The 14,456-nt window shown below is 45.7% G+C and overlaps 1 protein-coding gene across 4 annotated transcripts in view; it reads left to right on the top strand.

The window, feature by feature from the left end:
• ACAP2 (ArfGAP with coiled-coil, ankyrin repeat and PH domains 2) overlaps positions 1 to 14,456 on the top strand; it is a 110,651-nt gene that overhangs the window by 81,844 nt on the left and 14,351 nt on the right. For all 4 annotated transcript variants that reach the window (XM_034780622.1, XM_034780621.1, XM_034780623.1 and 1 more), the window contains 7 exons: positions 183 to 391; positions 615 to 684; positions 1,972 to 2,066; positions 5,070 to 5,254; positions 6,078 to 6,170; positions 12,780 to 12,967; positions 13,278 to 13,387. In XM_034780622.1, coding sequence (XP_034636513.1) covers positions 183 to 391; positions 615 to 684; positions 1,972 to 2,066; positions 5,070 to 5,254; positions 6,078 to 6,170; positions 12,780 to 12,967; positions 13,278 to 13,387 — 950 coding nt within the window. The remainder of the gene's footprint in view (positions 1 to 182; positions 392 to 614; positions 685 to 1,971; positions 2,067 to 5,069; positions 5,255 to 6,077; positions 6,171 to 12,779; positions 12,968 to 13,277; positions 13,388 to 14,456) is intronic.

Here is a 14,456-nt window from a genome sequence, read left to right as displayed (position 1 = left end):
GCTACTGCTATGTTTAAGCCCCAGGTTTCTACCGAGAAGTTAAGGATGTTTTGCAGTTACACATCTTTCCTTTCAGTTGTTTAGCAATAAAATGGTTATTGATAAATGTGGAAGCTTCCTCCAGGGTCATCGCAAAGTTAACTGCTGTGCCTCTAGTTCTTCCTTTTTTTGCCTCTTTCTAGAAACTAGAGAAGAAATCATCCCCTTCTACAGGAAGCCTAGAATCTGGCAGTGAGTCAAAGGAGAAGTTGTTAAAAGGAGAAAGTGCTCTACAGCGGGTTCAATGTATTGGTGGTAACATCGCCTGTTGTGACTGTGGCCTGGCAGATCCTCGTTGGGCCAGTATTAACCTAGGAATCACACTGTGTATTGAGTGTTCTGGGATACACAGGTAGGTAAACCCTTCAGACATGCAGCATGGCCGAAGCATTACTTCATCATGAGGGGTTTTTCCATCTTGTAACCTGGGAGGCAAGATTAGAGACCCCTGCATGCAGATAGAATTAAGATAACAGCTTGATCTGCAAGAGGGACTAATAAGCTTGCCTAACGTAAGACAGTATGTTGGCATACAGTAGCTATGTATTAACAGGAGGCTTTTTTTTTCTGTTTAGGAGTCTAGGAGTCCACTTTTCAAAAGTTAGATCCTTAACACTAGATACATGGGAGCCTGAACTTCTAAAGGTATGGTAACCCTTTATGAGAAAAGAATTTCTAAAAATGATAGTAATAGTTTGTAGCAGGAATTGAATTTTTTGTCTAATTGTTGGTCTAGAGCTAGTGGTTGGAAATGACTTTTGGCACAGAACAATGAGTAGTGGGCCAGGTAGCCTTGGAAAATGAAAGAGGATTATCATATTTTTATTCACAGCATTTTCAACCTGATTTAAGCACAATAGCTAATGAAATGTGAGTTACAAACCCAAGCCCAACACCATTTGAAAAAAGGGATTCCAAGACTTCACTTGGTATAGAATATTGATGTTCAGGACATTACTACAATTGCTTCAGATTTCGTGTACGCTCGTGGGGGTGGGGGGCGAAGGGGAGGGTTATGTGTATGTACATATTTATCAGAATGGTGTGATTAAGATCCAGTGTCACGTGATGAATAGAAAAAATGTTTTATGCATTTGTGCAGTTAGCTGGTCCAAAGCATTTGTTTCTAGCTAGGATGGTTCACAAGTTATTGGGCCTTACTGCTTTTCTACTCCTAAAAAATACCCTGTAAAAATGGCAGCAGGGATGAGGGTGCGGATTTCATCGTGTTTGTGTCGTGGATTTCCACCTCAAATGTGTTCATTTTACAATTAAACACTTCCCGTCCCTTTAAAAGCCAGGTTAGCAATCTCTGTCTAGGTCTGAGAGTCAAGCTATGTTCTTTCCTTCTGGCACACCACTGCCAATAACAGTTCGGCAAGGGAAATTCTACTTGCAGTGCAGCCTCTGTACCATCCAGGGTTTGTACAGGTGTAAGTGATTCTGTTGATATATGAGATGGACTAGAACTCAGTGCATTGCCTCTTACGTGGGCGGGCTCTGCAGGACTAAGAGGAGTAGATTCACAAAAATACCTTTTACTGAATAAAGTGTGTAGGTATGGCTGAGTGAATAAAAGGAGGATGATTTTTACATAATCACTTTTCAGACTACAATCACACTTTAACCTGCTGCTAGTCCTTTGTAGTGCTTTTTTGGTACTTGCCATTTACCAGCCCAAACAATTTTTTCATCACCTCATTTGGAAGTCTGTTCTCTTATTCACCATTTTTAAAATACTTCTTTGTAACTTATTTCCTAAAAATACATTGGAGTAAAAATCATTAGCCCTACCCTTACAAGGTTTGTTAACAAACTATTGTAAATGAAAGATCTCAAGAGGCCCAAACACTGCAGTGATGGGCGAGGTATGAATATCACTCAGAGAGTTAACGCCTTTTATAGTTGTGCTGATATTTTCTTGTCTTGTAGCTGATGTGTGAATTGGGGAATGATGTCATCAATAGAATCTATGAAGCAAAAGTTGAAAGAATGGGAGTTAAGAAGCCACAACCTGGAAGCCAAAGGTAGTGATTTAGTTTGGTTTTACTGATCTTCCTGTAACTAGTGCTATAAATGTTCTCCATTTAAACTCTCTGCATTGTCACTTAGCACCAATAACTGAATTTTGTCTTTGTCTTGCTGATTTGTGCCCATTTTGCACCATTGCTCCTTAGGGTCAAATGCCTAATGGCTTCAGGTTCTCTTCCATCCCGATTGCTGCAATCCGCTGTGGAACAGCCTATTTCTCTGTGCTGTCATTCAGCAGCCCAGCATTTACTGGGGCGAGGAAGTGAAATCTGCTTTTCACTGACATGTCTTTGCCAGGAAATTCTCAAAACTAACTTGATTCATAGAAGCTGCTTATGGTGGAGGCTAAAGCTTTTGTGTTCTCATCAGCACTCCACCAAATCCTCCCTTTTGGCTTCTACTTATCTCCCTTCACCCTTTCTCCAGTCTCTTCCCCCTTCTTCTGCCCCTCCCCCCAATCCTGTCATTCTTTCTCCTGCAGCCTTAGGCTATGTCTACGCTACGGACCTTACAGCGCCACAGCTGGACCACTGCAGCTGCGCCGCTGTGAGCTCTCTCGTGTAGTTGCTCTGTGGTGGTGTGCGAGAGCTCTCCCACTGGCATAACACACACACACACACACACACACACACACAAGCTATGTCTGGGGGAGAGTATGTCCCACCACCGTAGCGCTGTCCACACCAGTGCTTTTGTCGGTGACATTTATGTTGGTCAGGGGTGCGTTTTTTTCATACCCCTCACCAACAAAAGTTTTGCCAACGAAAGTACTAGTGTAGACAAAGCCTTACTTTAGCCTTCTCCACCTTATCTTCGTCCCCACCAGTTCTCATGTTCATTAATTTCTCCCTCAGCTCCTTCTCTGCAACCATCTCTTTGCTGCTGACAGCATTTGTTATGACCCTAGCTCTCCTGGCATAGCTGTTATCTCTAGGGTGATCAGATCACAACACTAAAATATCGGGACACATTGGGGTGCCGTCAGCCCCGCCCACAGTCCATCCCCGCTCCTCCCCGGCTCCGCCCCCCGGCCCCCCCCCCCCCCCCCCCCCCCCCCGCCTTCCTCCACCCCTCCCCCCCCCCCACCCACCGCTCACCTCCTCACCCCCACCGCCCGCCGCTCGCTCGCCTTTTCACCCTCCCCGCTTGCCTCTTCACCGCTCCACTGTTCACCCCTGATGGCACTGACTTCCCCTCTGCCAGGTAGGTGCTCGTCCACCCCCTGCCTTTTCCCACCCAAGCATCCGCCCTCGCTCCGCCCCCATTCCGCCCCCTTCCCCCAAGTCCTCGCCCCTGCCCTGCCTCTTCTCCACCTCCTCCCCTGTCCAAATCCTCGCCTTACTCCTTCAGGAGGCCATCATCGGCCATCCTTCTCCTGCGCTGATGCTGATTCCCTAGTTTCCCCCTTTTCTCCGTCCCAGCCCTTAACCTGAGTGACTTCAAATTTTATGCTGACGATAGTCTGACTCCAGGGCTATTCACTTCCTTGCCTGCAGCTATGAAATACACCTCTACCAACTATCTCTGCCACTCCATGACTGACCACCTCCTCACAAAACACTGCTCTTTTCTGAGCGCTCCGCGTCAGGGTTCCCTCTCTCATTGCCACTTTATTGCATTCAGTGCTGGTCCCCTTCCCCCATTCTCCTCCTTCAGGCACAGTGACTCTCTGCTGCTCTTGCCTTCTCTTTCCTTCTCAGAGCTCCCTCCTCTCCTGACTCCATGGCTGTGGCCTTCAGCTCCACCTTACCTAGACATGGCTTCTTGATTCCTGCGTCCACCATTCTGGCTGCCAAAACCAACACCAGTCCTGGATCTTTCCTCGCTCTCACTGTCTTCTTGCTCCCGCTCTCATTCTGCAAAGTACTACTAGTAGAAGTCTCCTGGGAAATTTTATCCTCTTTTTTTCAGTGCTGCTTTGTTCCTTGCCCCATACAATACTTCCCTTCTGTCCTCTTTTTTTTATTCTCCACCACACATTCACTCTAGGTTCTTCTCAACAACCTTCAAGTAGGTATTTCTGATCCTGCCACTCTCTCCTCTCATTCCTGACCATGAAGCATTGGAAAAGCTGTCCCCAATCATATATAACAATAGGTCTCCAATCTTTCATTCTGTGGGCCACTTTATAAGAGATCTCTTTACAGAACACTTCCATACCCAAATTACAGTTACCTGCTGCGTGTTCTTACACAGTTTCATGCTCTGGACCGCCACGGTTTGCAGATCACTCGTGGTGCATGGATGCTAGAAAGTCTCTGCTGCAGGATGCTTGACATCATTCCCACTAGTGTCTTGGCTGTTCTTCAGTAACTCCAGTGATAGTGGTTTTAGCAACCCTTCCGTTAGTTTATTCCTGTACTTGAGTGCTCTTTCTTAGCTCATGCCTGAAAGCTGGCTGAAAAATAAAATGACCTGTTTGTCTCTGCCACACATGCAGGTTGATGGCACCCTGAGGTCAGGGAAGAGCATTTCAGTGTAGGTTATGCTGCAGCTGCCTGCTTTTCACCTAGCATCATTCATCACTCACGCGTCCAGTCCTTGTGATCTCGTAACTTTCCCAGGCATAACATCAATATTTACATAAAAATCTAAATGGACAGTATTTTATTAGGTTGCTGTTACATTTATAAAGATACAGTACACAGATGTTTCTAAAGTATAACACTCTATCATGGGAGTGTAAGCTATTGTAAATATTGAATTTGGTTTTCTTATAACTTTTTGTTCAATTCACTCAACATTCTCAAAAACTCTTCTCTTGGGCTGAAATGGATGCAGACTTACTTCCAAAGTGAACTTCAAAATCTGTTCAAGAATTTTGCATTTCAGAGAGCTGGAAAATATTGCTTCAGATTTCTTAATAAAAGATTATTTTACATGCAAATAACTCAGAGGCTGAATTGCAATACTTGGATAATGGCTTTCATCTGAATGTGTGCACCACTTACTGTGTTCAGTAACATTAATATAACTTCGCTGACGTTTGTCTATGCCAGGCAGGAGAAAGAGGATTATATCAGAGCAAAATACGTGGAAAGAAAATTTGTGGAGAGACAGCCTGCATCAGTATCTCCTCCTGAGCATGGAACAAAAGTTCTGCCTCAAAGGCAGGAGGAAAATATGCACAACATCCCTGAAAAATCCCCTTTGCCAGGTGAACAAGTCACAGCTTCTCCCACAGGTATTTACACCCCTCTATCCTTGTATCTATTAGCATGTTCTTTTAAAATGTGTTACTGGTATTATTCTCTTTACTGAGATAGCAATTCAGTAAATAAAAGCCAGAACTGGGTCTCAGTTGTTCAAAGTTTTTTTCAGAGGCTCCGGGAAAAATAATACTTGCCCTGGAGTGTTTGATTTTAAGGGGGAGGAGCATCTTAAATTCAGAAATGTACTAACCACAGTCTTTCCTCCCTATTTTTATCCTCCTAAACTTTCCCAATAACTTCTTCCTGCCCTTTCCCCTCCTTGCCGCCTGCTTTGTGCTTTGCTAACTTGCATGTCCCCAGCGGTTGCTGTAAGTAGCGACGAGGTGAGGCGGGAGTCTCTGTTCTGTCCTGATGAGCTAGATTCACTCTTCTCCTACTTTGATACCTCTTCAAAACTGCGTAGTAGTAAGTACTACTCTCATGGTGGGTTCAGCATCTGCACTCGTGGTCCATTGTGTGGTGTAGCCATCTCCCTACCTGTAGTCCATTGTCTCCAAGCTATTGCATTGCTTCATGTTTCCATGAAATAATTTAAGCTTTTGACTTATCCTGACCTCTTTCCTTTTTATAAAATGGTTGCAGCTTGAACCACTGTAAGTGTCTGGATCAAAAGTGCAGTTTCAGATTATTTCTTTGAATACATTAGAAATATTGACTAGTTACCACTGTTCCCTTAAAAATAACTGGTCATGAATTCAGGACTAAGTGTAAGAGCTTGCTTTATTTTCATGTTGTCTGTGAGAGGTGGGTACCTTGGTAGCGTGAACTCTAATACATTTTTTTCCCTAAAAACAGTAAGAAGCAATGACAGTGGGACCCAGCACAGTGCCGATGACAGTAGAGAACACCTCGCCTCCATCATCTCCACAAACAGTTTGTTTGAGCCAGGTCCGTTTGATCTTGCACTTTAAAAGACGGGACTTAAGTGATTTCTTTTTCTGCTTAAAAACATGCTAGCAAAAAGAAGACTAAGACTGAGACTTGCTGGTCCCAGTAAATACTGATGTATTACTAAGATTTTCCCCTTTTCCCCTTCCTGTTCCAAGTGCCATATCAATATAGCTAATAATTCCTGTGAGTGAGCAGCAGTATCGTCTTTCACCCATTTTCCCTGTCTGTTATCCATTCTCCCTCTCAAGTGTGGTAGCAGGAAGGTAGCTGAATTCTTCTAAATCCAACTGGAAGATGTTTTTCTGTCTCAGATAATACCAAACTGGAATTTCTTTTTACAGCATTTAGAGCAGTGCTGTTTTGACTGTCCTTTGAAGGAAGGCTTCTGGCATTAAAGACTTGCATCTCTAGTTAACCACCATTCATAAAAATTGCAAATAAGTGTCCAGAGGAACATATATAAATAGCTGAATATATATTGCATCCTTGTAGATGGAATTTTGACTTACTCAGAAACAATGGGAACTTAATGAATGTACAGTTTTTGTAGGGGTCTGAAAGCAGAGCAATGAAACAATCAGAGTTGGGAGTTCCTTTAAAAGTTGCTCTTATTTCCCCAGGATACCTCCATTAGCCCAGCTGGTAAAAGCGGAAGGGTTTTCGGTATTGTCATCGGGCGGTCTGTGCCTGAAGCGCTCTGCTGCAGCATGATGCGCACACCTGCCTGATTTTCCCCCTGCAGACTCCGTAGAAATAGTCTAGAGAGTCTTTCTGAGGACAAACAGCCCTTGTGGGGTTCATTTATTGCAGAAGTCCCATGCACATAAATCATAACAAAACGTTCCATACTCCAGAATTTCCCCAGCATCGTCCAAACGGTACATACAACACACAGCTCCAGTGCCCCTCACCAGGTCTCAGCCCTCCGGTGCGACCCTGGTGCCCTTCACCAGGCCCCAGTCCACATTTCCATATGGAGTGCAACCCCGCTCTTCTCAGCAGGCAGCATCCGTCACTCTCCGTAGCCCTCTCACGGTTCCCCTGGGTCCTGTTCTCCAGCATGGAGCCATTAGCTAATAAGCCTCTCCCCTGCTCTCAAGCCCTGGCTCTCTGGCTTCGGGGACAGACTAGCAAACCTCTTGCTGCTCTCTTTCATAGATTCATAGATTATAGGACTGGAAGGGACCTCGAGAGGTCATCGAGTCCAGTCCCCTGCCCGCATGGCAGGACCAAATACTGTCTAGACCATCCCTGATAGACATTTATCTAACCTACTCTTAAATATCTCCAGAGACGGAGATTCCACAACCTCCCTAGGCAATTTGTTCCAGTGTTTAACCACCCTGACAGTTAGGAACTTTTTCCTAACGTCCAACCTAGACCTCCCTTGCTGCAGTTTAAGCCCATTGTTTCTGGTTCTATCCTTAGAGGCTAAGGTGAACAAGTTCTCTCCCTCCTCCTTATGACACCCTTTTAGATACCTGAAAACTGCTATCATGTCCCCTCTCAGTCTTCTCTTTTCCAAACTAAACAAACCCAGTTCTTTCAGCCTTCCTTCATAGGTCATGTTCTCAAGACCTTTAATCATTCTTGTTGCTCTTCTTTGGACCCTTTCCAATTTCTCCACATCTTTTTTAAAATGCGGCGCCCAGAACTGGACACAATACTCCAGCTGAGGCCTAACCAGAGCAGAGTAGAGCGGAAGAATGACTTCTCGTGTCTTGCTCACAACACACCTGTTAATGCATCCCAGAATCATGTTTGCTTTTTTTGCAACAGCATCACACTGTTGACTCATATTTAGCTTGTGGTCCACTATAACCCCTAGATCCCTTTCTGCCATACTCCTTCCTAGACAGTCTTTTCCCATTCTGTATGTGTGAAATTGATTTTTCCTTCCTAAGTGGAGCACTTTGCATTTGTCTTTGTTAAACTTCATCCTGTTTAACTCAGACCATTTCTCCAATTTGTCCAGATCATTTTGAATTATGACCCTGTCCTCCAAAGCAGTTGCAATCCCTCCCAGTTTGGTATCATCCGCAAACTTAATAAGCGTACTTTCTATGCCAATATCTAAGTCGTTGATGAAGATGTTGAACAGAGCCGGTCCCAAAACAGACCCCTGCGGTACCCCACTCGTTATGCCTTTCCAGCAGGATTGGGAACCATTAATAACAACTCTCTGAGTACGGTTATCCAGCCAGTTATGCACCCACCTTATAGTAGCCCCATCTAATTTGTATTTGCCTAGTTTATCGATAAGAATATCATGCGAGACCGTATCAAATGCCTTACTAAAGTCTAGGTATACCACATCCACTGCTTCACCCTTATCCACAAGGCTCGTTATCCTTTGCCTTCAGCCTTCCCCCGGGAACCACCTTCTGCTTCCTTCTGGGTCCATCCGACAGCCCTGATCCTTGGCAGCTCTCACCTGTCCCTGACTCCAACGCAGGCAGCTCTGATTCATCAGCGCGCGCGCTCTGTGTGTGTGTGTGTGTGTGTGTGCGCGCGCGCATCTCCCTAATCTGTTAGGGCTGGTCCGCAATTAACAGGGCTGCAACTTTCTCGCTCAGGGGGGTGAAAAAACACCCCCCCTGAGCGCAGCAAGTTGCAGCGCTGTAAAGCGCCAGTGTAAACAGTGCCCCAGCGCTGGGAGCCCCAACCCTCGTTGAGATGGGGTTTTTAGAGCAATTTTTTTAGTGTTTTTTCTCCCAACGCTGCGCTGCGACTACACAAGGCACTGTAAAGCGTTGCTGCGGCAGCCCTTTAGTGCTGCCAGTGTAAACTAGCCCTTATAGCTCCAGGTGCTGCCCCATCCTCTTCATTGGCTAAATGGGAGTGTTGCCCTGAGGGAAGAATGCCTTCCTAATCCCAGTAAGTGGTGATCTGGTCAGATGTGCTTCAGTTTGGAAACACAATTCACAATATACCTGTAGGGCAGAGAGAGCAGGGCAGCTGCTGTATGGTTGGAGAGGAGGGACATGAGCCACTCAGCTCTCTGCCTCCCCCCCCGCCCCCCCAAGCCCCCAACAGTGTGCTGAATAGAAGACAATTGGAGGCAGAGAAGGCTTTTCCTCTTCTTCTGCCCCTTCAGCTCCCCCGCACAGTTTCCATATCTGCTCTGGGCTGTGTGTGGGGGGGGTATTACAGAACATCCAAGTTACCTCTTCCTGCTGCTGTTCACCTGGAGCCCAGAGGATGCTTGTTCTTGCCAGTCTGGGTTGATCAAATGTTCCCCTGCTGAAATAGGTGGTGGGGGCAATCTCGGGTTCCAGGCCATCTTTTTTAGCACCGTCCTATAGCATTTTGCAGCATTTCTGGGTGGGATCTAGGGCTGTGTCAGTAAACCCTTTGCACCAGAAGGGAGCAGACTCAGGCTGTGTCTACACTGCACTTTCATCCGTAAAACTTGTCTGTCAGAGGTGTGAGGAAAAACACATCCCTGACCAACAAAAGTTTTACTGATTGAAAAAGTGCCGGTGTGGACAACGCTTTGTCGGCAGGAACGTGTCTCCCACTGACAAACCATCCCCCCTCGTTGGGAGTGGTTTTATTTTGTTGGCAGGAGAGCTCTCTCCTGCCGACAAAGAGTGGCTACACTGCATGTCTTACAGTGCAAGGCTTTAGCGGCACAGCTGTGCTGCTGTAAGGTGCACAGTGTATATATAGCCTTAGAAATCTTCTCGTGCTGCCAGCATTGCTGAAACATATCAGGCATCATTTTGGCAACGTGCATGCTATTCTTACTTTTGTTCACTTGATCACCAAAGATACCAGCTTCCCGCCTAATGGATCTGTGTGTCTGACATTCAGACAGCTCAGATTTCTGAATGTCTGTGTCTGAAGACGGGCTGCCCCTTGCTGTGACGGGGAATGATACAGCAGCCAGCCACTCCTTCGCCATGCCATCCCCTCCCCAGCCCCTGGATGGAATTGGAAGCTCCCTTCAGCACTTGATGCTGACTTGCTCTTTGCTTGCTGATATCAGATGACTTGTTTGCTGTTTCTCTGTAATTCTTTCCAGTTAATTGCTGACTTAGGGCATGTCTACACTTGCCATTTAAAGCGGAAAAAGTCCCTTTTTTGCGCAAAAACCGCGGGAGTGTCTACACTTGCCAATGACTTTTTGAGGTGAAACTCTGAAGTTTCACCGCAAAAAGAAAAACCACCTCCACGAGAGGCGTACAGCTCTTACCGGTGATGCTTTTGTGGTGATGTGCAAGTGAAGACACGTTCTTCCTGTTTACGGAGCTTTTAGCCTCCGCAGGATATCCCACAGTGCCTAGGTGACCACTCTGGCCAGCAGCTCTGCTGCTCTGATGCCAGGTAAACAGACATACACCCCTCCCCTGTAAAGCCCTTGGAACTTTGAAACTCCCCTTCCAGTTTTCTTGGCAAGTGCTCACTTATCTGGCCAGGTAACAGTGGCTGCTCCATGGAGCAAACACTCCCTGCTTGGAGCAATGCAGAGCTACCGGAGCTAATCAGTGTTTGGGGAGAGGAGGCTGTGCAGGGACCCGGGATGTCCCGTGATCACCCACAAGACCTATTGTCAAAATGGAGAGAGCTGCACTGTGAGACAGCTGCTCTCATCGGATGGAAGTGCTGCACATGTGAACACTCTGACGCCTGAGGAATTAAGTGAGTACACAGACCAGTGCTTCACTTCCACTGGTTCCCTATCACGTGTGAAGCTTACAGCGCAAAAACCCTGCAAGTGTAGACCTACCTTAAAAAGAACGAGAGTACTTGTGGCACCTTAGAGACTAACAAATTTATGGTGGGATGGAAATTGTTGAAATCATGAAGTTGATGGATTTCCATTTCATACAGCTAAATGCAGTGCCTTGCATGGTGACAGGTTTCAGAGCGGTAGCCGTGTTAGTCTGTATAAGCAAAAAGAACGAGGAGTACTTAGTTTTTTCTTATTTACAAGCCTGACTGCTAGAGGGAGGCCAGGCTCAGCCAGTGTGATGAGACTTTGACGTGCTGTGTCTGTGATGCATCTCTTTTGCTGATTTGTTTCAGTTCTGATCATTGGTTTGTTACACTTGGGGAATGACCCCAGCAGTTGAGCGGTGTCACCCAGGTACAGGTCATAGCCTCCAGTGTCTGTATTGGATTGGCATGTAGGATCGCCTCTTGCAGTCAGATCCTAGAGTGAATGCCGTTTTGTGGCAAGCCTCCCCAATGCATCCCATAAGTTAACACCAGCATGGTGCACAGAGCCTCAGGGAAGGAGCCTTGAGCCATGTTGAGTTCTCAGGGTTGGAACGTGGTGCTTCAGAGCAGAGCTGGCCGGATAGGCCCAGAAGCACCGTTCAACATCTTCGTAGCTATTCTTTGTTTCATAGGTCAGCGCTGAAGGGCTGTGTCCAAGTATCATCTCTGAGTCTTGATGTTTCACCCCCTTAAAACTTCCTCAAGGTGTACGTCAAGGCTGCTTCTTCCTGTCATGCACCTCTCTTGTCCTTGCTGGCAATACAACTGGACTTCCCAGACAGGCCTTTTATTCACTCTAATCTGCTCGGGGAATTGTGCAGGAGGTTCTCTGGCCTGTGCTAGGTAGGAGGTCAGACTAGATGATCACAGTGCTCCCTTCTGGCCTTGGAATCTGTGCATCTTGGTGCAGTTCCCTTGGGTCAGGCTGGTGGATCCGTAGCAGCATAGCCAGGTCACTAGTGTGGTTGCACCAAGGTGTCTGGAATCTCTTGCATCCAGTCTGCTTTCTTTTTCCTTTTCTTTAATTTGTCACAAATATCCTTATTCGTGCCATGCTGAAGAGCTGTCTGACATCGTTTTTCACTGTTATTCCCAACTAGGCTTAGAGCTTGAAAGATCTGTTCTGCACGTTTGGTCAGAGGGCAAGTCTGCAACTGTGCTAGACTAGCTTCTGTGCAGTGGAGTTTCAAGGCAGCCCCATGCAGTTCTCCTCATGTCTGTACAAAGCATCATTGCATGGACTCTATCATGCCACAAATCCTGGCTTGTGCCATCTGCTCAACAACCATTTTCTGGGTTGAGTACACAAACTCTGCTTCCAGGTACTGTGTGTGTGGTGGGTTTTTGGCATATTCGGAGCAATCTTACCTCTCTAGTCAAAACTTTGCATTACTGTTTGTTTATGCATTGTATTGACACTAGGTGGTTCCTTTGACACCTATTTCTACTGGGTTAGCTTAATAGCAAGTTTCTGTATATTACTAGTTAAGACTTTTGTATGGATGCATCCCTGGAGCTCTTCAGTTTCCTTTACAAGTTGTACCTTGGGAGAAAAGAAAATTTCTTGGCTGTGATTCTTGTTCTCTGAAATCAGATACAATAGCTAGATTAATGTTCCACAAGTACTAATAACTTGGTGGTTATTAGTAGTTTTGAATGGAACCACAAAGTGACTTTCATTGGCTGATGGAACTTAACTGTGGCCATCTGTCCCCTGATGGCAAGATGGTTCAGTGGCTCAGAACACTGTTCTGCAAAGTCTGAGCAGCCATGTGCCAGAGGCCCGGATTTGCTGTGTGGAGTGATCTATTTCTGTATTCTAAGTGTATTCAGAACCCTCTGAGAGCAAGAATTACAGGTAATTAATCTTCTTCCTTTCAGAAGGAGAAAAGCGAGATTCTTCTGTGTTTCATGATTCGAAACAGCTTCATCCAGGGCTGCAGCTTTATCAAGCTGCCTATGAGAAGAACCTTCCTGATATGGCAGAGGCATTGGCCCATGGAGCTGATGTAAACTGGGTCAATACAGAAGAAAACAAAGCGACACCACTGATTCAGGCAGTCTTAGGGGTATGTGAATTACTGCATCTTGATTCATGGGGGGAAACAGTAGAAATATCTCTGGATAGGTGATAACAGCTAAGTATTTGCCTTGCTATCTAATGATGGCATTTGATTAGTGGCACCCAAGTTGACTATAAAATTACCTTCCTTTCTCATAAAGTTATCTCTGAACATTTCTTTGTTACTGACCTGGTTGAGACCATATATACAGCCAGTACTTAAATGTGATATTTGAGGCCAAATCCTCCAAAGGCAGGATTTGGCCTTGGTTCTAAAGGGTTAAGCATTGAATTGGTCTTTTGTCTTTGTTCCTTAGGGCTCATTGGTTACTTGTGAGTTCTTACTGCAGAATGGTGCCAATGTAAACCATAGGGATGTGAAAGGAAGAGGACCACTACACCATGCCACAGTCTTGGGGCACACTGGGTAACACACTGCTGCAGTACTTGTTGAACACCCATTCTTCCCTATATTAGTTGATTTGCAAATATACTACTTGCGTTTTCAGCATTTCCTGGCATTTTAATACATGTTGAATAGCTGAGTAGTTCTTAAGGACAGTCTGACTTGGTATGCACAGCTTCTTTTCAGACTAGTATTTTTGTTCATTAACAAGCCACGTATTGGACTGTAAAGGGCTAGACTGAAAAGCCCAGTGTCCTTTTTGTAATAATATGTATTGAATGATATTTTGAAATACATCTCATGTTCTTCTATTACCAGTTGCTGCTAACTCCTGAGGGGCACTGCAGTTCTTATGAAAGGGACAAACAGATAGAACTGGTGGAGAGGGGGGCCAGAACAGTCCGATTCCTTCCTGTCAACACACACTGCTCTGCCAGTGCACCTCACGTGTGTTCGAACATTGCCTAGCACAGTGGGGCACAGATCTATGACTGAGGCCCCTACATGCTACTGCAATAAAAATAAGTAGAAAATAATGGTCTGACCTGCAGTGTCCCTGCTCTACACATGCTTGAACTGCTGTTGCCGAGAGACTGCCAGGCTTGTCAGAATGTCACCTCATCCCGGGAGAGTTTTGACGAAGGGAAGAAAAGCCTAGTGCCTTCCCTAGTATAGGTGAAGGGCCCCCAGTGCTAGGCAGCTGAACAGGATTTCAAAAAGCAACTCTCCACTGCTACAAGCAGGCACCCGACTCTAAAGACTCTTCAGCATATACATTATATCTTGTTTTGTGCTGCTCAGTGGTTGTTCCTTCGCAACATGCTGTAGGTGGGTGGCCAGATTTCTGGCCTGTAAAATTAAAAAGATTGTAAACGAAGGGCTGAGGGAAGCCGACAGGGGTGGAGGAGCATCTGGTTCCGACAGAGACATCCCTTACGGGAGGATTTATTAGAGGATATTCTGTATCCTAGTAAAGAGGAGAGGATAGAAGTTGATAAAATACAGGCAGGAAATGAAAAGAAACAGTAAGACAAAAAGAGGCCCATTCAATTATATCAGGTGAAGGCAGACAACTAAATATTGACCAGAT

Source organism: Trachemys scripta, chromosome 9 (assembly GCF_013100865.1).
Source record: "Trachemys scripta elegans isolate TJP31775 chromosome 9, CAS_Tse_1.0, whole genome shotgun sequence".
Taxonomy (NCBI): domain Eukaryota; kingdom Metazoa; phylum Chordata; order Testudines; family Emydidae; genus Trachemys; species Trachemys scripta.
The sequence above is the reverse complement of the archived record's forward strand: the minus strand, read 5'-3'. Positions and strand labels throughout refer to the sequence as shown.